Source organism: Denticeps clupeoides, chromosome 14 (genome assembly GCF_900700375.1).
Source record: "Denticeps clupeoides chromosome 14, fDenClu1.1, whole genome shotgun sequence".
Classification (NCBI taxonomy): domain Eukaryota; kingdom Metazoa; phylum Chordata; class Actinopteri; order Clupeiformes; family Denticipitidae; genus Denticeps; species Denticeps clupeoides.
The window spans coordinates 13099852-13123580 of record NC_041720.1 but is presented as its reverse complement, the minus strand read 5'-3'; the positions used below and the strand labels follow the sequence as shown (position 1 = coordinate 13123580).

The 23729-nt window shown below is 42.2% G+C and overlaps 1 protein-coding gene and 1 long non-coding RNA gene across 6 annotated transcripts in view; one reads left to right on the top strand and one right to left on the bottom strand.

Annotated features, from left to right (window-relative positions):
* Window positions 1–23729, bottom strand: part of LOC114803110 (MAM domain-containing glycosylphosphatidylinositol anchor protein 2) — a 151550-nt gene that overhangs the window by 41124 nt on the left and 86697 nt on the right. For 3 of the 5 annotated variants that reach the window (XM_029002426.1, XM_029002425.1, XM_029002424.1), the window contains 2 exons: window positions 17570–17899; window positions 10043–10363 (listed from right to left, as the gene is read on the bottom strand). In XM_029002426.1, the coding sequence (XP_028858259.1) occupies window positions 10043–10363; window positions 17570–17899 (651 nt within the window). The remainder of the gene's footprint in view (window positions 1–10042; window positions 10364–17569; window positions 17900–23729) is intronic. The other 2 variants (XM_029002427.1, XM_029002428.1) reach the window with 1 other exon arrangement.
* LOC114803111 (uncharacterized) lies at window positions 15775–19526 on the top strand. The gene is made up of 3 exons (XR_003751873.1): window positions 15775–16073; window positions 16311–16398; window positions 19377–19526. It is a non-coding gene; the product is annotated as an uncharacterized LOC114803111 (long non-coding RNA).

Genomic DNA, 23729 nt, shown 5'->3' with positions numbered 1-23729 from the left:
TCGAGCCTACTAACTTCTTGCCTCAGAAAAACACGTTATCTATAGTAGTTTTGTCACACTAGGCGGCAATTAACACAAAGCAAAAAAAAAAAAAAACAATTAACCTGGGAAAAATGAAGGTTCCCCTCACACAGGACTCACTCACACAATCAGTACACACATACACACACACTAATAGGGCAGTGGTGGCCTAGCGGTTAAGGAAGCGGCCCCGTAATCAGAAGGTTGACAGTTCGAATCCCGATCCGCCAAGGTGCCACTGAGAGAAGCACCGTGCCACCCTGCCCACTGCTCACCAAGGGTGATGGGTTAAATGCAGAGGACAAATATCACTGTGTGCACTGTGTGCCGTGCTGCTGTCTATCACATGTGACAATCACTACATTTTACAGACTCCGGAAGCACACCGCCTCCAACCCTCAAACTAGGACAAACGGGTCACCCTATGCCCATTGGTTCGAGGTTCAATACTGGAACCCGGAGCACTGTAGCAGGCACACTTAAATAGTGAGGATTTCAGGCGCGGAGAATCAACAGGGTGTGGCCAGCACTCAGAGCTCCACCATCAACAGGCTCCATCGTGACAGATTTCTTAATGAATCGTAGTGATTTTAGAACACGAAAACAGGAAACTAACAAAGAACTTAAGTAAAAACAAGAATTATGTAACATGTCAAATACATTAATGTTATTACAGCCATAAATCTATTTATTTTGAGCTGATCTTAAGTAAAAATATATGGTAAAATTGCCATCACAATTGAACATCATGGCAACATTCATTACGCTCACAAAGTTGAGTGTGAAATGCGAGACACTTCCCAACCTTCAAGGTTGTCAGAAGAGGAGAGAAGCTGGAGAGACCAGGAACACAGTACTGCAGAAATCCAAGGAAAAATGGCTTCTGCACAATATGTAATATTCTATGTATGCAGTTATTGAATTTAGCTGTCATTCCTATAAAAAAAAACCAAAACAAAAAAAAACTTGCACTGTGTAATCTCAGACAACATTACCTTGTCATGACCCGTACAGTTTGGGCTGACAGTAGCCAATGGGTAAGACACTCTTCTATTAACCAGAAGACCACAAAGTCACAGGTTCTACCATTGTGTCCCTGAGTAAGACACTTAACCCTGAGTGTCTCCAGGTGGGGACTGTCCCAGTAACTATTCATTATAAGTCGCTATGGATAAGGGCATCTGATAAATGCCACAAATGTAAAGGTGTATAGTACAGTACACACAGTACTACATGGAAGTGTTCTAATGAAAGTTAACAATTTCAGACACAGCACTCTCTCAGGCTGCCAGAGAGTCACAAGGGGAAACAGAATAACGTGCTGCTCAGCAAAAAGCAGATGGGGGAAAATAAATAAGTAAATATTCATTAAATAAAGGATAAAATTGAGGAATGCTGCTTTTAACAGGACTGCATCTCCAGATCTCTGCACTCCGCCAGAGTGTCTGTGCCAGCTTGCGTGAGTCAGAGAAGCCAGTCAGTGGTGGTCCCTGGGACCGCTGCACATGGTGACAGGGGAGTCATGTGTGCCTGTTAAAATCTTAAAAAAAAAAAAAAATCGTTTTCTGTACTAATGCGGTCATTTCCAAACTGCTGCCCAGTCTGAAATCTGAAAATCTTCCACGCCTGACCTAAGCCTTTAAAAACCAATCCACAAGACTGGGATGGTTTTATATAGTATAGAATTTTCTATTATATAAGCCGACCGCTGTGAATATACACCTCTAGCAATTCAGGGCAAATCACTTTCAGGCAAGTTATTGATTCAGTGCAAAACATGAGTCAATTTTCAAGAAATACATAAAGAGACCCATATCAAACAAACAAGCCAAAAATGTTATTAATGCACAATTTACTGAGTAAAATAAATGAAATAAATATTTATGGATACTGGGCGCAAATTTGTGCTTGTTTGCTTAAATGATGCTTTTGCATGTCACGTATCGACAGGCACAGGTTTTAACCATCCACAATGGGGAAGCTGTCAATCATCACTCTGTTCATTAAAACGTTCATAAAACGTTAATGATCGGCAAAGAGGTTAGTTACTTTCTCTTCAAGACACAGATAACTATTTATATTATGACATGACCTTACGTCTAATAATAATAAAAAATTTGTAATAAAATACAATAATTTTATTACTACAACAAGCATTTCATCACGAACAGGTCTGTATGTTCTCACAGTGGAATTTTTCATTTGTAGTACTTCATCCATTGTGTTGCCGGCAATTCACCTGGTGCACCGAGACCCCAACACGGGGAGAGCATGCAAACAACGCACACACAGGGTCCGAACTGGGATTCGATCTCAAAAGCCCATAGGTGTGAGGCCACGCCGCTAAACGCCGTGCAGCCTCTGTTATGATCCAGTACACAGATTAACTGTACTCGCTTCATTAAGGACCTTGCATGCATTTATCCTCATAATGTTCACTTTACAGTACATTCACAGAGAGAAAAAAAATTCTTCCACTCTAATGACTTGACTTCACTAAACTTAATAATAATAAAAAAAAAAAGATTCTGCTGCGACCGCCGTAATGACTTTGTTTATGGCAGAGCATGCGCTGACCTTTTCGAGCCGTTCAGCATGCCCGATCAGTTCAATACTGTTCCATGAAACGGATGATTAAAACTACAGGAATTTTTTAGGGTTGGCAAACTAATGAGCGGCGATCATTTCCAACACGTCTGTGCCAAGGCCGTTCCAGCCTCAACGACGCAGAAAAGAACACAATCATTCATTCCGACCAATAATCATTTATTTCTATTTCCACACCGGAATTGCTTTTTGCATTTCGTCTCATACACATGTGTGTATATGTATTCCACTGGAATTTAATGCCTACATAATAGACACACACACACACACACACACACACATAATGTTACCATGTAGGTCTGAATCGGCTAAGGCCCTGAACGTTCTACAAGCATCGCTTTCCTCATCAGGAGACATTTTTCTTTTTTTTGCACTAAGAACATTAGAATTTCGCAGTTGGGGATTTGGTGGCATTTCATGAAAGGGAACATTTCCAGACAAGACGCTCCAGACCGCCCCGTCTGGTTGGTCCACAGAAGTAGTGAGCAGATGCAGGTTTCGGATTTGGTTTATTTAATTTTGTCCCCCCTTTTGCTTCCCTTTTGCGAACACTTCAAAGCCTGTGGACTCACCGCAGCCATTTCTTCACGCCTGTAATGTTCTTTGCTTCAGAGAACCCGCGCCTCCGCCTCTTGATCAAGTTACTAAATGCGGCTTTTTTTGCGTGGCTCCGCACCAAAGGCGCTCCCCTCTTACACGCTGGGCTCCCGGCTGCTTGGGAGGATTGGCGGTGGGGGGGTCGGGCAGAGGCAGAGAAAAGAGACTTTGCAAGAGACGAAGCAAGCGGCGGCGGTGAGGAGGCGAGACGGGGACGAGCGCTCCGACGGTTTATAAAAACGCAGAGAGGTCAGAAAACACGTCGCCGTGAAGCTGCTCCGTTCACGTTACGGAGAGACTCCATCTGTTTGTCCATCTCCACACCATCCATCTCTGTTTAAACCCAGAAGCCTCGCTACAGACATTTTTTTAATTACAGTATAGACTTTAATGTCTATGGCACACCTTTTGGAAGGGTTGTGTACTTTAGTCACCAAAAGCATAATATAATTGAGGCCTGACCACCAAAACACCAAACACTGTACTTGTGACGGCAGTTTTAAATATTCTGAACATAATTTTGGCTGATCAGGCCAAAATCAGTGCACTGGGGTAACTGGGGAAATATGACTTTTTCCTTGGTGCCAAAGCCATTATTACCAAAATTACATACAGTACAGGCCAAAAGTTTGGACACACCTTCTCATTCAATGTGTTTTCTTTATTTTCATGACCATTTACTTTGGTAGATTCTCACTGAAGGTAGATTTATTCATAGTTTTGATGCCTTCGGTAAGAATCTACAAATGTAACAGGTCATGAAAATAAAGAACACACATTGAATGAGAAGGTGTGTCCAAACCTTTGGTCTGTACTGTATGTTATTTATACTGTGTGCCATGTACGTCCAGGAAGCATGCTAGATGACATTATCATGAATCTGACATGATGAAAAGAACGGTGCACCCCAACATTGTAATTCCCTCTGCACTAGTGGTGACTGTCTGGAGGTAATAATCAGAGGGAGAAAACAGAAAAATCGTCTTTCACACCTGATGCTACCATTTCTCGTGTCAAATGCTCCGTACTCTATCAAACAGCGGCGAGCTAGGCAGCATGTAAACAGACAGTTATTAAAGTTGATTTCTTGTCACCTTGAAGCTGAAAGCAACTTTGATGACGTCCAAATTGTGATGCTATATAACCAGAGCAGCATGATTTAAACCAGATTTAACATATGGTTTGGAGGTGTAGGTTTTGTGGGACTTGCCGGGGATTGCAGAGGTTTATTCGATCGCTGTTACTAGTGAGGCAATGCGGTGGAGGATTTTGGTTGTGGGGCGTGGTTTGATTGAGTGGAACGTCCTCCTTGGAACGTACTTGCCGATCATCTTCTGCTGCTTCCATGAATGTCTCTGAAGTAGAATAAAAATCCCCAAGTTCACGTTGGAGGAGAGCAAGTTGCAGCTCGAAGCGGTGAAGTTGCGAGCGGAACGTGAGATGGAGAAGGTTAGAATCTCCATGAATTTCAGAGTTAGAATTTCCTTGACATTATTATTCAGAAAAATATTAAAGCCCATGCAATTTCAGGGAGATTAATTGGAGATGGAGGTGGATGAATTCCCGGGAAAAACAGCACTGGTTCAGTCATTTTGAGTTGTAAGGATTACGTTGAGCAAAACACAGTTATCTGGAAAGTATGCTACTTTCCAGTGACCAGATTTAAGCTTATGAAAAAGAGGACCCCTCAACGTGCGTGTAGGAAGCCCATTACTGGACAAAAAAAATTAACAGATCTGAAAACCTGGCCGAATGCAAAAAGAGGACATCTGGTCACCCTAGCCACAAGTCCATTGTCACAACAAAACAAAGAATGCCGTAGTTCCATTACTGATTTCTTGTCACAATGATAGACTTGCGATTTTCCAGTTTAAATAAAGAGTGTGAAGAATGATTAAAAGAAAATCTCTCTCTTTCTCTCTCCCATCATCCCATCATGCTTTTGTAAAGAAGCGTGGTGTGATGCCATGGTGCCCATGGTACACCAAGGGGCACCAACGAACCGATTTACAGTCATTAAGACCAGTTGTAAGGAATCTGCTTGAGGAATCTCTAAGACTGCTTATCTATGCTGTCCTTTTTAACCTCCCCTCCCTGTCTAACTATGTTATGTTGAGCATGTCTGTTTGTATGTTCAGCCATTGTGCCAGATTTCTGTTTATTAAGTATCACTTTTTTGCAATGGCGTACTTCTGTGCCTCATGTTGCTCAGCATGACACTCAGCCCACACTTCTGGCCAGCAGTCTACATTATTTGTATTTAGGTCTTTATACCATATTAGTTACCATATTAGTAAATGGCATTTTTAGTTAGATTGGTAAATTTGATCAGGCGTGATAAAATACCCCGTAAAATGTAATCTATGGTCAGACGAAGAGCTTTTTTTATTTTTATTTTTTCTGCTGGCTAACTGAAACTGAAATTTATTTTTGCTGTTTGTATTATTATTTAAAGAAACAACCATATTTAATCTTGCTGGTGTCAAAAGCATTTTCTAAAACCAACAAGGTTTTATTGTGGCCCGCTCATGGTTTATTGCTACAATAACCATACTCGTTATGACCACAACTGCATGAATTTTCTTCACTTTGCTGCATTCGGCCCGACTGCACCCTGTTCACACAATTCAATTAATGACAATCTCCAAAAAAAAAAAAAACATTTATAGCTGTGCTGGAGAGTTTCCATGACGACGCAAGAAGTGAGCACTGAACCGGTGCCCTTTTTTCCGTTCTTGTGTCCAGCGAGTATTCCTCAGTCGGGGCCGGGCAGACCCTCGCTGTGATCATACCGCACGTCCTCGCTCCCGGGGGAACGGCTTGAGGGTGGCTGGAGGCGTCCGCGCCCTCCAGTCCCTGTTCAGTGAACCGGCTAACTGCAATTTGCCCGGCCTGCACTTTGTTCCCATTACTGGAGCTCTGGTACGGAGCCATTTGGGCTTGTACCGGGCGACGCTGAAAGCGCTAAACCTGTGACGGTACATTTCTCCTGTTATCACCAGAGTACCCAGGCTGGGGAGGTGCACCTCTTGGGCTAATCGGCTCCCTAAGAACATATTTACATTTCATTAAAGGATGATGAAAAAGATTTCATTTTTGTAAAAAAAAAAAAAATCTGCTCTGCTAGGGCACAGGACCTAGCAGATATTTTCGTTTGCACAATTGATCGCAGACGCTTGATAAAAAAGCTTCTGGGCAGGCTCTGAGTGAGCGCCTCGCTTGTTATCGTGTTTGCTTTTTCCAGATCTAATTGTGCCGCCCTGAGACACGGCACATGTAGAGCGGCAGTGGTTCTGCTCCGGCAGAGAGGGATGAGCTCCTGTAACCTATTACTTACGCCGGTTAAAGAGGAGAGGCACAATCTGGGAGCTGGCATGGCGATGCCCCGAAATTAAGCCCATTAATTCTGATCACGCTCGCGGGTGGCACCCGACAGTCCGGAGGGATGTTCACCCCGGGCAAGGGGGGCTTGGAGCAGGTACAGTAAATGTACGAGGATGACAGAGCGCCGCTCGTAATGCTGATTAACGATAGCAGAGGGGGAACAGCTCTGAAAGCTCATCAAGTGGTGTGACACAGGAAGAACTGTGGGTCTTCTGGCCTTGTTGTTGGTTTTAGTCGCATCATGGACAATCATTCAGGGCACTATGTTCAAACCTGCACGAAGGGCAGCAATATACGCAAGGCAGGGGGCTTGTGTGGTTGTATAAGGTCAAACTTGTCCTCAGGTTTTACATAAATTCACAGAACAAAACAAGAAAAGAACCAATTGGTAGTTATCTGTATGTTGAAGAAACATGAATGACCCCTCTTTTTAATAACAGTTTAAAATGAGAGCCGCCTGATAAATGACTGCTGCCACGCATTCAGAACATTTAAACCTGCGTCTGTCAAAATGCCACATGCTCAAACATAATTCAACATTATGTTCCTTATGTGTTTTATCGATTTATATATCAATTCACTAGCAAACACGATTCACACTTAGTACCACAGTGCGTAGCGCCACAGTGTCCAATAGGCAAGAATCACTTTCACGAAACGTTTCGCTTCTGAACCCCTCTACCCCCAGTGCCAGATCCCTGCTTATATTCAGGTGCAAATGGAGTAAAAAAAATCAGTTTTAGAGCTGATTACATAAACATATTCAACCAAAAAAATGCTTATTTGCCCATCTTTCAGCCCGTTGGCACTTCCTAATTTATGTTGCCCTGCGGTAGCAAATCTTTCCCAGGGACACTGTCTACTACTCATCTAGCCCTTCTCTGTTTTTACGCCACTGCTTTTTCCTGTTCTACTTTTTCCAGGCATGCCAAGCTGAGTTAAGGTCATCATTTTATCATGGTTTGAAATACTAAATTCTAACTCATAACTATTACAATCTACAACTAAGAACTAACTACAACTAACACAAACGCATATGCTTTATACTTTATAACAATATATAATGTACCTGATTTCTATAAATACATGGCTACATTGCATTGAAGTTTCTGTTCATATCAGAGGATTCCTGACACAACACTTTAGACTTTCTTTTATTTTGTAATTCCACCTTAAATAAATAGAATTCCACTTTACATCGTTATGTCTCCTGAGCTGAGCTGAAGTTGTTACAGTAAAGCTTGTCCTTATGGATAATATATCTAATAGTCCATAAACTAATGTTAAAGATAATTGAAATAATACTTGAGTATGTGTTGCAAGTTTCTTGCCACTGGAGTGCTTATCAATACAAGAATGCCAGCCAGTGCACTGTTGAACATGAAGGACAAGAACCTCAGCGTATATTTTTAGTTCACCATGCCATCACAATCTACTGCTGTAATTCTGACTGCTGTAATTGTTTCGTCTTGCCCTATACATTATAGAAATGATTAAATTACATATTTACATAGCGTCACTTATAGGTCAGAATCACCATAACATGCCTATTGGCGCAGAAGGAAGCAGATACCCTTTGCTCTGTGGCATTATCGAAATGCAATCACAGTCTATTAGGAAAAAAAAAAACTGAATGATTCCTTAAAGCTCATCAAAAACTCATTAACGGTTAATGGTTAATGGACGTGACGTCCATGTCAACACAAACCCAAAGAAGAGGAAAAAAAATCCCTTTCTTTGACCATGATGAAACCTACAGGACTATTTCATTTTCACAATTTAATAAACTGTTTGTTTCACATAGTTACATTGACATTTTACAATTTAAAATTCGTTAAAAGTATCCAGCGATGTGTTATATCCAGCTTATGAACTCACTGATTACATTTTAAAGGAGGTGCTTTCTGATTGGTCATCTCTATTGGTTTGGTCTGCATTGTACTGCATACACACCATACCCAAGAATTCCAAGGAATTTCGATTAAGTTTATTTCAATTATATATTGTGTAGAGGGTTGTCTTTTTATGCAGCTTTCTCATATCTTTGTCTGTCAATCACAACACATTCTCTAGAAAACGGAGAATTGAAATTTACACTGAAAAAATTATCAGTCAAGTGTAAATAATCGACTTGCCAACAAGTATTTGACAGGACGCTAAAATAACTTTGGTAAAGAATGGTAAAGATTTGTTGTTCTACTTCATCCCTGCATCACTCATATATAGTATATAGCGTGAGTGTATATTAGTGTATATAGTATAATGTGTAATACCTTATTCTAAACTACTCTGTCAGTAATTTTTTAATCAGCAGAATTTTTCCTTTTCTTTGGGTTAGTCAAATATATATATTTTTTTACATTAGACATAATTAATATTTTACATTTAGATTATATATACGTTTTTTGTTCTTGTCTTTGTGTGTTGTGGCAGTCATTACATAGGGAATTTTCTTCTGGGCCCAATGAAGTTTTCTGAATCTGATATGTCTTTTCACATATGTCTTTCTGCCACTGAAAGGCTTTACTTCCGGTGCAATATCCTGATTTCTTTCAAGAAGCTGTGATTGCTTAACGCATCGGTAAATAAATATGATGTCTGTTCTGGAGGATGAGCATGACTGGGGGAGATGTGCCTCAGTGGCAGGGCCGAGCCGCTAAAGAGCACTTGGGGCTGACAGGCATTAACACATTCAGTATTTATAACACACAAAAGCCATCTCCCGCTTACTTTTCACACATCCGCTAAAACACATACACACGCGGCAGATGCTTCTGCAGGCCACTGTACACGAAATGCTTCCATTTTGTTTCATTTAATGCTCCCCTGCATCAAAAAAAAAAAAATACATAAATGTCCCAATGCACAAATGCCTGAGACCACTCCGGTTTAAAATATTCCGTTCGAATCTCCATAAATGAATACAGAACGAATGCTATTGGGGATAAATTAGCTGTCTTCTAATTAGGCTCTAAGCCATCTTTGAATTGCACATCTTGGGAATGAAGACGGGTGTGAATGGGATGCTGAGGGGCTCATCCCTAAGAAAAATGGAATGGAGGGGGGGGGGGGGGGGGGGGGGTCGGTGGTGGATGATGGGAGCTCTTTTCTCCCCTCCCTGCCTCTCGTGCACTTCACATACAAAGATGCGAAGGGGGTTGCAGCTGCAGCGCAGTCAGCCCATATTTCCAGCGGGCAATCGTCTCTGCAGGATGGGAGAATGTTAGAGTGTGGCTCTCAACGGAACATCTAAAAAGGGCAGAAATTGTATCTGCGGCACGATGACACGTGGGCCGAGCTCGCGACGGCTGTCCGGAAAAGACCTTTACACCCCAATGTACGTTTTTTTCCCTACACGATAGGGGGGAAGAACGAAGTTGTTCACATACAAACGAGGGATAAATGCATTAGCTGCCTTGAAGATGGTACTTACACTGCACGATGAGCTCCACCACGGCCTCGCGGGGCTTGACGTTGAAGCCGTTGTACTGGCTGGTCTGGCAGCGGTAGGAGCCCGTCATCTCGCGGGAGACGTTGACAATGCGCAGAATGCCATCGTAACTCTCCATCTGCATGCTGCCATCTGGCATGGGCGCCTCCTTGTCGGCCCGCGTCCACAGGATGATGGGCTTGGGCTTCCCTGAAACAAGGCACTCCAGCTCCACAGTCTCTCCCTCCCGCACCACCAGCGGGGACTTGCCCCGTGGGACGGTCAGGTTGGGGGGAACTAAGAAAGAGAAAAACAGAGGAGGGACTGATATGGGGCTCTAGAAAGTCGACAGGCGGGGCCGCTGAGGATGGCAAGACGGTGCTTGGTAGATGGGTATGTTCAATGCAAAATGCTGACGTGGATACGGTGTGAGCGAACAGAAGCCCAACAATCTAAAGATCGTGAAGACTGAGTCAATCCTCATGCACTGAACGAAGTTCTGAGGTTCTGAGTAAAGAACGACTGCCATTTACAACTATCGCCCCAAAACAGATTGTCCCACATTACTTGCATTTTGGTCAAGTGTATTGAGAAACACACACGACAAATGAGTTAGAATAAAATACAGTTACTAACATCAGTTAAATATAATGAGTTTGACTATAAACAATAAATAACAATAACTAGTAACAATAAAAGTTACAGCTTGGTGCACTTTGGACAATCCAGATGACAGTTTGTCGAGGTAGCATTACTACATTAGCAAACACAGCATTGCATTAGAACTCAGGACTTATTCCTCTCTAAATGTATGCAGATTCCATCATTAACAAACATCTGCAGCTACCAGAGTCACATTACAACATGAACAATGTCTGGAATGGAGTTTTGATCCATTGTATTCAAATTTAACAGAAACAAACTGCTTTGAAACAGAAGTATACAAAAATGGTTTCTCCACCTTTCCAGTCAGGCATTTTTATGCAGATACCAAACGGCACAATAGATGCTTAATCTAATTAAGCATGAAGAGCTACATTTATCCTGAAACTACACTCAGCCAGACATTTGCAAACTGATTTTTTCCCAGTCGTTTCAATAGATTGCTTCCCCTGCCAGGAGAGCCTTTTTCCTGGTGATTCACCTCTCAAAAAGTGCACATTTAAAGTGGCAAAACAAACCAAAGCTCCTACATGAATAAATGAGCACCTAAAAGTAAACAGAAATATACTAAATAGATTGCGCTCGGTCTCAGATTATATCGCATTTCTCCATAACCAGTGAAGTGCATTTTACAGTCATGCCACTCCAAAAACCGCAGTGTAATGTGACCTAGACAGATACGGCTCTAACATCTACGTGATTGCTTTGCTGAATCAAATCATTCCACACTCTTCCTTTCTAGCAACGCGTCTCTTAATGCCCCGTGTATACAGTGTCAAGGGTGACTTGCCCCACGCTGCCGAACAAACAGCCAATAAATCAGCACAAATGCACCGAATCAGAGCATTATCAAGACGTGATTTATTATTGCCTGCTGTAATTTTTTCCATATAACATAAACAAATAATGACTAGGTGGTGTTGTAATGTGGAACAGTATGAGACTAGTTGGGCCATTAAGCTCTGTTTGTGCCGTAGCGCCAGTTTTCATCTTGGAAAGCCTCTCAATATAACGGCTGTGGGTGGCAATTAGGCCTGTTTGCTATTTTTTATTTTTTTTTAGCCTGTTTATTGCTGGCAGTAATGAAATCTGCTCTGTAACAGCTATTATTTGTCCCCTTAAGGAGGTGCTAGCACTTGTGAGGGCCTGCCGTAATGGCACCTTCCCCTTCTGCACGACAGAACCAGCCAGCCGTTCTCTATAAGAATCGTCAGCGGAACCAACGGCAAAGTTCTGCTGTGATCCGGCTTCACAAAGTTCTGAGCTAATTCCCTACTTTAGTCATACAGCTGTACCTTGATTTCCCCACAGTCCCTTAGACAAAGGTCTGTTTTGGAACTGCCACTGTGAGCAGATTGCAAAGTGTGAGCCACAAACTGCGACACACAAATGCTGAACATTTGGCCTTTTTCCCCCATTTCTCTCTCTCAGATGTGGCAAAGGACCACATGAATATATAAAAACTGACATTAAACAAGTGGCATGACATCATTCTCCCGTCGCCATGGAAACCCATCAGTCAGTCACTGTCTCTCTCCCCTCCCCTTCCTCTTGCCCGGCTTGGTGTGCGTGTCATCTAGTCTCCTTGGCAGCTTCATTCTCATGTCGGTAGAAAGCCCAGAGCAGCCCTTGCCCATGCAGGGAGCTGAATGGACACAACCCCCTTGGGGGCACGAGCTGTCCTGGCTAGGAAGGTATGCCAAGGTGGCCCGATCCATCGCAACAATATACACAACCCTTCAGAGCTTCACAAAACCCCTGTGTGGTGACAAAAAAGCATGTTTTAACGCTTCCCAGTGGTGAATAATTCTGTAATTACAAATGAATAATCCTTTTTAAGTCAAGGCAAACAAAGACACTGGGCAAAATGGCTCAGACAGACGTACGCTATGCTTTTTCTTTCAAAGAGCCTTGTATTAATGTTCCTTCTGAAATGAGCAAAAACGTCTCAAAAGGCAACATTTTAAAACAGCATTTTCTGGCCATACCAGCAAACAAACAATGTTTCAGATGCTTTTTTTCAGGAGTGAAAGACTTATGATGGTCAAACTTATAGTTCAAGACAAAAGCAGTTTTTTTTCCCACAACAGTCTGCATACATATTCTGGTATGTATATATATATATATTTTTTTTTCTTGCTGAAAAGCATAAAACACACTGTTGGCTTTGTAGACAAAACCAAAAAGATGGGCTGACCACAATATTAAAAACGTGTGTTAGGCTGGAGTCCTGTGAGACACCATGGCACTCCGCCTCGGCTAATAATGGAGGACCTCTCTTTACCCCCCCCACTGCTGCTTCTCCCACGAGACAGGAAGTGTTCCTGCGCACCTCAGGTAATGAGAGGGCGCTGCGTCTCGCACCGTATAACCAGCACCGGTGCGGCCCGGTACGACACAGCCCACACACCCAACGCTAATGCTAATCCCCGGTAACCAGCGAGAAACGTTGGCTGTTTCATTTAAAACGACCAGTCAAAAGAAAAAAAATGGACGTTTCATCAATCAAATCAAACATGTTCCATGAATGTAATCCTGCTTTAGTGGTGGAAAAAATTCACATTTCCCCCCTAAAATGGCAGGGTCTGACGTGAGACTGTCATTGCTAACCTGTTAGCGCTAACGTGCAGGATAAGAATTACATGTAACGTTTTAGCCTGTTTTGGATTATAAAACATTTACCAGGTGATTTTTGGAGTGACAGAATATGATGCTGTAGCTCGCCCACTAAAAAAGAAGGAAAAAAGGGGAAATAAACTCGTCCTGAATAAATGTCAGTGGCACATTGGTCAAAAAATGTCATGGTCATAAAAGCATTCTTTGTTCAAAGTTATAATGTAATCAAAATACAATTTGCATATACAAGAGATCCTCAAGCAACAGATACTCAACTTGTCAGTTTTATTATATTTTCAGCTGTACTAAAATCATTAAAAATGGTTTTCTAATAATCAGTTAATCAGTGAACGCAGCATCAGTTGGACCTCAAGATGAATTATTGCTGATAAAGTTCCACTATAATTTTGACCCATCTGATTGTTATTTTAATGAACAAAATGATTGATTTTTTTATCCAAAGGAGTACAATTCTATATGACCTTAAACACTAGAATGGTACTCTACACCCAGCAAACTTCAAATGCTGACTTTAAACCAACAAATATTTTGATCAGTAGAGAAATTTATTAAAAAAAGTGTTGCTCGATTCTCTCAATAAAAGCCCTTCACACAGTTGTAATCCCAGTTAATAACCCTGGCCATCAGAGCTGAATTTTACACCAGCCATCCATCCTAATATGAACGAATTCTAATTCACAGAGAGGCAAGCTAATAGTTTTGATCAGGAGGCCTGATGAATCCAAAAGTCACGGTAAAGGACACAGGGAACGCCTTTGTGATTGAGAGTCTGCCACTATCTCAGTCGGTCCCTTTACTCCCTCCAGCTCCATCGCCGTAAAGAACCTTTAAATGTACAGACTAATGCAGAGATTAATTGCTCGGCGCTGGGCAGAGGCATCCAGTTCTTTCTCTCACTACAGCTTCATTAAAGGCCCAGTGCAGAATGAAGATTGATTGCACTTTACTTCCTTGCAAGGAAAACAGAGGCCCCCCCCTCTCCATTTCGTCATCCTTTAATCCTGTTGCTATCAGTAGGGGAAATCTCTGAACTTCTTTAGATACTCGTCATGAATAAATCATGAGCCATGCTATCTTAAATGCGGCGAAAAGACAGAACCGGCTGGCTAATGAGCAAGCAATGATTGAAGGTATTAGCAGTGGTGTTTTTTTTTTTCGTTCATTGTGGGGAGGTTGTGAAATGCACAGTGTAATTGGATAGGAAGTTAGCGTCACTCCACGAATCTCTCGGTTCTGCATTCATCGTTGGTCTCCGCTGTGCTCTTGGAATTGGACGTTCCGTGGCACAGACTCATTCCAGCCAGCAGTGCATCATGGAAACCCAGGAAGAGCAGCTGCTTAATCTGCTTTGAATGGTTATATTAAATGGCCTAATTGGCCTTTGAGCTCATCACTTCGGCAAACCGGCAAACACAACCACAGAGGCACACACCTAGCCTCTTCATCCAACTAAAAAATACTAAACCACGCACGATAGTCAGCAGACTGGTGGAAACGGAGTCTTTAGAAAAAAAAGTCCATCCTGACTGAATATAATAAAAAAATACAAATAAAAACTATAACAACTTAATACAATTATTAGTACTATCTTTTATAAACACAACTTGAGACAGAAATAACGCAAATAATAGTAATGTGTAAAAATGCCATAAACACTAGTTTAGATCATATTTGTTTAGACTTATTGAGACTTTGACATATAATCTAAATTAGCTGACTTTTAAATTTGACACATAATACCCTGAGATCCACTCACTTGCCCTTTTGTAGATTTGATAGCTATGGATTTGATCTGGAAAATGCTGATAGATATTGATAGATAATTGATGCATGACGAGGCCTTTAAGCTATTTTCGGCTGTTGAATTAACTGGCTTATTCACACAATTGTCTTAATATCTTGTGTCTTGTAATGCAGCTAAATGGTGTGTGAAGAATATTCTACACCTGTCGGTCAGTGTTGCAATGGCTCAAAGTACGCTGTGCTTTCCCTCCCAAGATCCAAAATAATACTTTATTCTCTAACATCCAGCATTTAACGATTTCCCACATTAAGCATTGGCATAATATTTTGTTAATGCATCTTTGCTGATTTGAGTATTCTACAGAGAGTCAAATAAACTGAACAGTCAGTCGGTAGAGATGCCCACAGCTACTTACGAAACCCTCAGCTCCTTGCAACTAGCCAAATTCTATCCGTACTCAGTCTTCACTTAGTCCCACTCACCCCACTCAGGGTGGTGGCTGCCGGAGCCAATCCTCAGACACACACACCCTTCACTCAGACCTACAGACACCTAGTGCACATGCCTTTGGGAGGAAGCCAGAGAACCGAAAGGAAACCTGCACCAACACGGGGAGAGCATGCAAACTCCGTATACCGGATACTGGTCCAAGCCGGTTTCAAACTCACAAAATTGGAACTGTGTGTACAATTCACCTACTCCAAAAAAACAACAACTGTATTTACATGCTAATGAACTGAATGACGTAACATTTTGCTTCCTTTTTCTGTCGGTGCCGTGTTTAAGAAGAGAGGTGGCGGTCCTTAAAAGAAAACGAAGCGACAAACGCGGCAGGCGCGGTAGATCCCGCAGTTTTGTGGCACGTGGAATTATCAAAGGATTAGCTAGCCCTAATTATGCACGAAGGTTAACGAAAGGCTTTCAAGTCCCGTGCGAGACACACCGGCGAGCCTTCTCGTCCTGGACGCGATCCGAGCGGAGAGACAGCAGGTACTAGTCACACAGTATTCGTCTCCCAGGGTGGGGAAATATAAACTCAAAGTATGCTACTGTTATCATCCGTGAGTTGACAAACTAATAAAAGTATTAAATATTACAGCGTCCGCAAAGACTTTGTTGCGCATTGAAACAATGGTTGGCTTTTTTTTTTTTTTTATGAATGGGATTTGTTGAACAGAGTATTAGAATTTCTAAAGCAAGAAAGCATGCATTGTTCTGTTCTGGCAGAATAAATTCGAAGGGTGGACAGAAATACCGTAACACCACATCGAGTGGAGGATACTGTCTGCAGGGAGCCTGGAGAGCAGAGAGACAGGTAAGGGACTCCGGCAGAAATCCGATGGGCTCAGTGTGCGTTCTCCAGCCATGGCATCGATCCGCTCAGCTCCCCTTTGGTCCGAGATGAATGATGTGATAATGAATGGTGACACAACACTGCGAGATGGAATCTTATTGATTGACCCAATGAGTGTTGATTACAAAGGCAGCCCCTCAGGTGTCTTCCCCAGGCCCAAGGCACCCCAGACCGACCGGGTTGGGGTGCATTTCCTAATCCCCTCCAGTCTCATCCGTCACCTGTTGAGATCTCTATCACCCCCCTGAGTGGCTGCAGGCCTATAATATATATTTTTTATAGACATATATTACACTTCCACTGGGGCAATGGCAAATATTTCTTGGTATTGCTTGCTTTATAGGCAGCATTGTTGGTTGTGGAAGATGTAGAATATTTCAATACAGAAGATTCTCTGGATTCGGGTTGCGTTAAATTAATCACTTCCCAGGCCTCCTTATATCCATAAATGTCTTCATGGCTTACATTTTTTAACATTAATACATGAGCAAAAACTAAAATAGTCATATAACAAAAACAATAATAAATAACGGAAACAATACATGTTATATATAATTTAATACATATGAATTGTATATTATATAATATACAAAATGTTATAAATTATTATTGTTGCTAGTGTTGTCAACATTAGCATAACACTGTTTATTATTTTTGCAAATGAATCATTACGCATTCCATATAATCATTTATCCCAACATCTTCCCTATCCAAGTTTTTTTACCTTTATGTTCCAATTAGCAACAAATAAGACAAAATTAATAACTAACAGCCATTTGCAGGTTCTTATTCAGTTTTACGATCAAAATTGGACAATTTCCAGATTAATTCAGATTCCAGATTACTTTAGTGTAAAAGTGTGAAAATGTATTACCGATGACAATGTTTTTAGTAATAACGTTATTTAGATTTTTGCCCCAGTGGAAATGCTTCATTTAAGCATGCCTGATTATGTCATGCTAGCAGTCTAATACAATAATCAATAAGCAATTTAATATAAAATCTTCAGCCTTCTCTGTGTTTGAAATAATAACAATAACTCATGACAAGCATCTTCAGTGTGTTGTGAAAACTGGATATGTGGGTTGGCTTGTGTTTGAGTGGTGGCAAGGTGGCAAGTTGTGAAACTCACCAGTGGTGGAGGAGATGTTAACGTCAATGCTGATCTCTGGAATGCCCCCGTTGCGAAGCGAGGCCACACAAGTGTAGGTGCCGAAGTCGGTGAACTTGAGGTCAATGATGTCCAGATTGGTGGTGCCAGGGGAGATGTCGGGGTCAGTCTGCGTGATGACCATGCGCTCAGAGCTGCGCAGCGTCCGGCCGTTCTTCAGCCAGCTGAACACCAGCTCCTCCGGTGGAGTGGCCTCTACCTGACACGAGATCTTCACCTCGCGGCCGATCTGGATGTTGTCGTCATTGTGGTAGGGGTCAGGGGTTATCCAGAAGCGCCCCTTCTTCAAGGCTGAAATAAGTAGGATATAAGAAGATATAATTTGTGCATTAGAATATATTTACATTATTTTCAAACATTGCTAAGTGTGGGGCTTGTTTGGTAGTGTAAGGTCAAGATGTCCTCCGGATTTAAATCAGCAAGAATAAGCAAACAGTGTATGTCAATCATCGAAGATTCAAGGTCACAAAAATAATTACACACCAACAAAAAGGGGCAGTTAGCTTTTTATCTATTTATGCACGTCCTGAGGATGCCTTACACTTGCACTAGCGACCAGTACGCTGTTCGAAAATAGTGCAGAGTCTCTATGTAACGTTAAAAGTAATACAAATCCGCAATCATCTTGGCGATTAAAAACAGCCCCGTTCTAAGAAAATCAAAAACATGGCTCTAATACGACTCGCTCTTCATAAAGGATGCTTTTCATGTTAAGTGCAACCCAATTTGTTGGAAAATAAAAACCCATACAGGAAGCAGAGATGAAAATTGTGTTCATTGAGACACACAGATGATTGTATTCATTACTGAAGCTCACTGCAGTCATCCATAACATGTGACTGGTGATGAATAGGCTATATACTCTTCAACTACAATAATCTTATTTACAAAGATACACCAGTGCAATGCCACGACTTCAAAGGAAGCGCTTTATTTCATATGCATAACGCCGTATTGTTCTCCAGCAGGAACGCTGCATTTTATCTCATTAGATGAAGAGAAAATTGACAGAGCAGGAGAAGATCTTTTATCTGTCCCTGAGTGACACTAACAGGCAAATATGCAGAAGAGGAAACATGGCTGAATAAATCTTTCAAGCTCCAAATCAAACGGGGAAACTGATAGGACACCGCAAGCGAATTCCGAGGCCTTTTTCTGTGACAGACTGGCAAGTGACATTAATTGTCTCGATAATTCGTTTCATCAAAATCTCACCCCGCGTCTAATCAGCACAATAATGCCGACTTGTCTCACCTGTAGACAGTGTTTTATTTATTTATTTTTACTTAAGAATTCATATTCGGCTCCCTTGACATTAAAAATGTGTCAGCGTTGAACAGTTCTACATGGATGTCTGTGACCTTTGCTATTTAAATAACAGGAACGAACAGCTTCCTCGCTTAGTCAAAATGTCTTACTAGTGCTGGTGACAGAAATTTGGATATTGCTTTGAATACAAAAGAAGCCGTTAAAAGCCGGGAAATGGCCTCGAGCTGAACATGAAATGCAAAGGTGCCGTAAAAGAAACAGAAAAGCAGCCTTTTCTTCTTCCTTTTTTGGTAGTTGCCTGGGCACGGTTAGGTATGTCTTTAAATGTACGTAAAATGGCCTCTTTCAGTCTTTATTCATCGCTTATCCCATTCACACTGGCGGACTGCTGTGAGGATTCTAACTGTCATAAATGTTGACGACGGCAGGCAAGTTACAGTAAAGGGGAAGCAAAGTCTGTGCTTGTGTTTTTTTTTTTTTTTTGCTGAGTGCCTTTTAGAATTGCGCAAGTCTGAAAACGACTTTTCCGGCTGCCAGAGACGCCCTCCATCCCCTTTCAACCCGGCCTTGGCAGCATTCAGTGACTCCACTACTTTACTTTCCTTTTCAAACAACCGTACAGTGTGTTTACCCAGATAACAAAGCCACATTGCATGTCAGGCCCGGATCCTGGTCATCTCCATCTTGAACCCTACTGTATATTGAGATAACGTCTGGCACTTCCTTTGGTCTTGTTTCTGCCTGAATAAAGCATTGCCTCAAAGTTGTGTTATATTTCTACATATATATATATACACACACACACACACACACACACATATATGTATATATATACACACACACACACACATATATATTTTTTTTTCTACATGCATTTCTAGAAAAGAACCACCCTGCAGGTTGTGTGTGTGAGATGCAGTAAAAAAAATTTGGTTCACAGTAGTGTAAAAATTTCCCTCTCGTGAGTGAAAATATGAAACTCGCCAGCACAGAACCCATACGACGAGTGGAGTTCCTTTGGCTGCTCTCCATACAGGTCAATTGTTTTTCCACGCAAAATATCATAACAACAAAGAAAAGATTACCATAATCTTTAAAGTAACTTAATTGTATGTGCTACCCCGATAACACTGGTTAAGAGATCTGCAACCAATTCTTAGCAACAGGAACGCCAAACCCACATTTTGGCAACTGTAATTGAGGCCTGGAGCAGGACTGGCCAGTAGAGAGACCATTAGGATAAGAGCAGCTGAAGCCGCAGTCTGGTTTCGGATCTGGACCGTCTGCTACAGGCGACTCAGAATGCCTACTGTGAGGATGCTGTCCAAAGATTCAAAAAGCTTTGGTTCACACCAGCACAGACAATGTGCCATTCACACCAGTATAAACAATTCCTGTGAGACTCGTCACCCATTGCTGCATAGTTTGGCTGCCAGTAGACTCGGCACGCTCTGGTTGCCAGACTGTTCGTCTGGAGAATTCATCTGGCCAGTCAGTGGTATCCTACCCCCTCTCAGTAAGATGATTTTTCCCATCACCACTGGTCCATCACGTCACTTGCAGGGTGAATGTAACACTATAGCTTTCTTTTAATTCATATGTTAATACACTGTCTGTCCAAAAAGCTACATTCGCGGAGTCACAGCATTCATTTCCCATCAAGGTCATTGGACATGATATGACAGTTGTACCACCGCAACTTCCTCTCCAATACATAGAATCTCAAAGGGGTTAAGGTCTGGTAGCCAATCCATGTGTGAAAATGAACCACTCTTTCACTGTTTGAGTCCAATGAATCCTGGCATTGTCATACTGGAACATGCCCATGCCATCAGGGAAGAAGAAATTCGCTGCAGATAACTTGTTGCCAGATGAAACATAATCATCCATGCAGTAATTATCAAATGGGAGGCTCTTACCTATTTGCTCTGTTAAATCCAGGTGGTGACACTTTTTCTGGACAGGAGTTGTAAAACCACAGTATTCTCTGCATGAAGGACATGAAAGGCTTTTACAACGTTTTTTTTAGGTTACAGAAGCTAAGCGGACGGTTGGACGCTGGCTGGATGGTCTTTTGGAGGCGCTCTAGAGGACATCAGCTGGCAAGCTTTGTGAAGTTCAAAGGGATAGATGAAAGTGCCAGGGAACTCTGTCCCTTGTGAACCCTGGTTCATGCACAGTGACAGGACTTGGTAGCCACCCCCCCAACTCCTGCCCTCACTGCAACACAACACGTGTCACCAGCCGAGCCATGTTAATCTTTCATGAAAACACAGGTCGAAAACAGAACTTTCCCATTTTCCAACTCAGACCAAATGTACTTGTCGGCTAAAATGTGACATCGGTTTCCTGAGTTCATCCATATCTTATAAGTCCACTGTCAAGCCAGGGCTGGGTATTAAGAGCCCCGCACGCTGCCGAGATTCCAGTTGCCAGGGTTGAACCACCAGAAGCCAGGCTGAGTGGCTTCGCGCAGAAGCCAACTAGAGCGGGAACAGCGGTTTCTTGTGCATTATGCCGAGGTGAACTAAGAATGATACAACGTGCATCGCAACCAATGAGGTGCTGTTAACATACATAAATGGCAATTCTCTGTACAATGTTGTTGATCTCCTTTTCAGGGTTTTTTTTTAAGACATAGGACTTCTCCTGTTGCCTGAATGGGTTTGTTACATAACTTGGGGACACACGGTGCACACAGTGAAATGTGTCCTCTGCATTTAACCCATCACCCTGAGTGAGCAGTGGGCAGCCACGAGAAGCGCCCCGGGAGCAGTGTGTGGGGACGGTGCTTTGCTCAGTGGCACCTTGGCGGATCGGGATTCGAACCGGCAACCTTCTGATTACGGGGCCGCTTCCTTAACCGCTAGGCCACCACTGCCAAACCACAACACTGAGAACTCAGCAGAGAGGAACAGTCACATGTAAAAATGCACTGAATACATCAGAGAGGCGGTTTTCAACAGACAGCTGTGAAAACTGTTATTACTGTACTAGTAGGTTTTTACCGTCATGTGGTCACCGACCATGATGCCGTAGGAGAAGCAAAAGTCTAAAGGTCTAAATTACTCTGCACTAACCATACCCTTGAGCATAAGGCTGGTGTAAGACTGAAGGTCATTTTTAAGGCCTCTACCAGAGAAATCTTGGATATTATCTGTAATGGGACAGGTTGCATATTGGTTTTCACGGCATCAGTGGTTCAAACAACAGCTTGGACATTTTTGCGTAAAGGATTTGGGACTTGAATTCACAGTCATTATCCATTGGAAAAACTGAATTGCTTGCATCTCATACAGAACTGACTACAGTTAAAGTCCATGTCCAAAATAAGGGACTGAGATTTTTTTATAATTTTTTTAAATGTGTGAAAAGACTGGGGTTATACAGTTTTTCATAACTTTTGTATTCAGGGTATTATGGGCGGGCTAGAAATCTCTGCTTGCTGACCGATCGGAGCCGCAGCTTAGCATGAACCAACCTTTAACACTTTATCACAAGATCACATTAGCATTAGTGCTTCTCCTACTCCCTCGTGAGTTATTGCACCTGCCGAGAGACTGGATTTGCCTGAATTTATGCTAATTAGTGATACATTTTGCTCACTCAGATAAAAATGACCATTCTGCTGCAGACTGAGAGGAGGTTAATTGCCAAAGTGATCGTTGTCATCTGTCACCAAATCAAAATCTGGCTCAAAACTCGGTAAAGCTGCTAGATGGAGTGTCCATTTTTTCACTCATATTTGTAACAGATACTTGAGAAAGGGCCATGGATTTCATGCATTCAGTGGCCACACCTTCAATGAAAAGTGCAGATTTTTTGCAAATGAATTCCTTTGACTATGGATTGCGTAAAAACACAATACTGCAAAAAAAAAAAAAAAAATATATATATATATATATATTTGTTTTTGTCATCATAATAAGATGTGAAGAACATTTTTATTTGTGGTAAATGTCATTTGTGGCAAGAACTGATTTCTGTTGGAAAAATATACACATTTATATTTTAGAAAATGCTCAAATAAAGCTGATTTACTTTTGAAGAAAAAGTCCTGTTTGGGGAAGGTGGTAGTAAAAAGAAATATAGTATTATAAAAAGTGATGTAAGTAATTTATATGCAATGAATTAATGTAATAACTTTTCAAAAAAGACAAATCAGTAATTTTTTTTTTTTTCAAGTCGCTTCGTAACGTTTCCTGAGTAACTTATCCAATGTTGTTCAAATGCCACTTGTGGTAGTTTGAACCCCGCGATTGATTGATGGCTCTGTCAGCTTGCATCAGCACACTCATCACGCAGGCTGCAACCCCCAACGGGCCTGATGACCCTCAACTGTTTCCAACTTTTTAACTTAAGTACCAGGCAGATGGGCAAGCAAGCGGCGTTAATCCATCCCCTGCCTAGCTTTAACAGGGCATCCTGCTTCGGCGAGGTCTGTCTTTGGGAAGCAGGCTAGTCCGCGTCCTTCATATTCCTCTAAGGCATGTCTGGACCCCTCGGCGCCATTGCACGCAGAGTCGCCGCGGAAGATTCAGCGCACCTCAGAGGGACAGATGGCAGTCCCTCTCTGACTCCACTCCGCATCAGTGACTTTAGTCAAGGGTACGAGCCTAAAAGCAGGCGGCCTCCCGCCTCATCCATATGTGTAGACACACCAGCACCGGGGAAGGCGCACAGCACCACTCAGACACATGCTGAGGGACCATGACGGGCCGGCATTACACCCGCGGACCCCGCCCAGGCCCCGACCTGCATGGCCCCGAACATCCAAAATCTTAAGATCTTAAAGGAAGTCACAAGTCCGGAGCTCACACAACACCAGTGGCGCCGCTTTCCCGGGGGATCT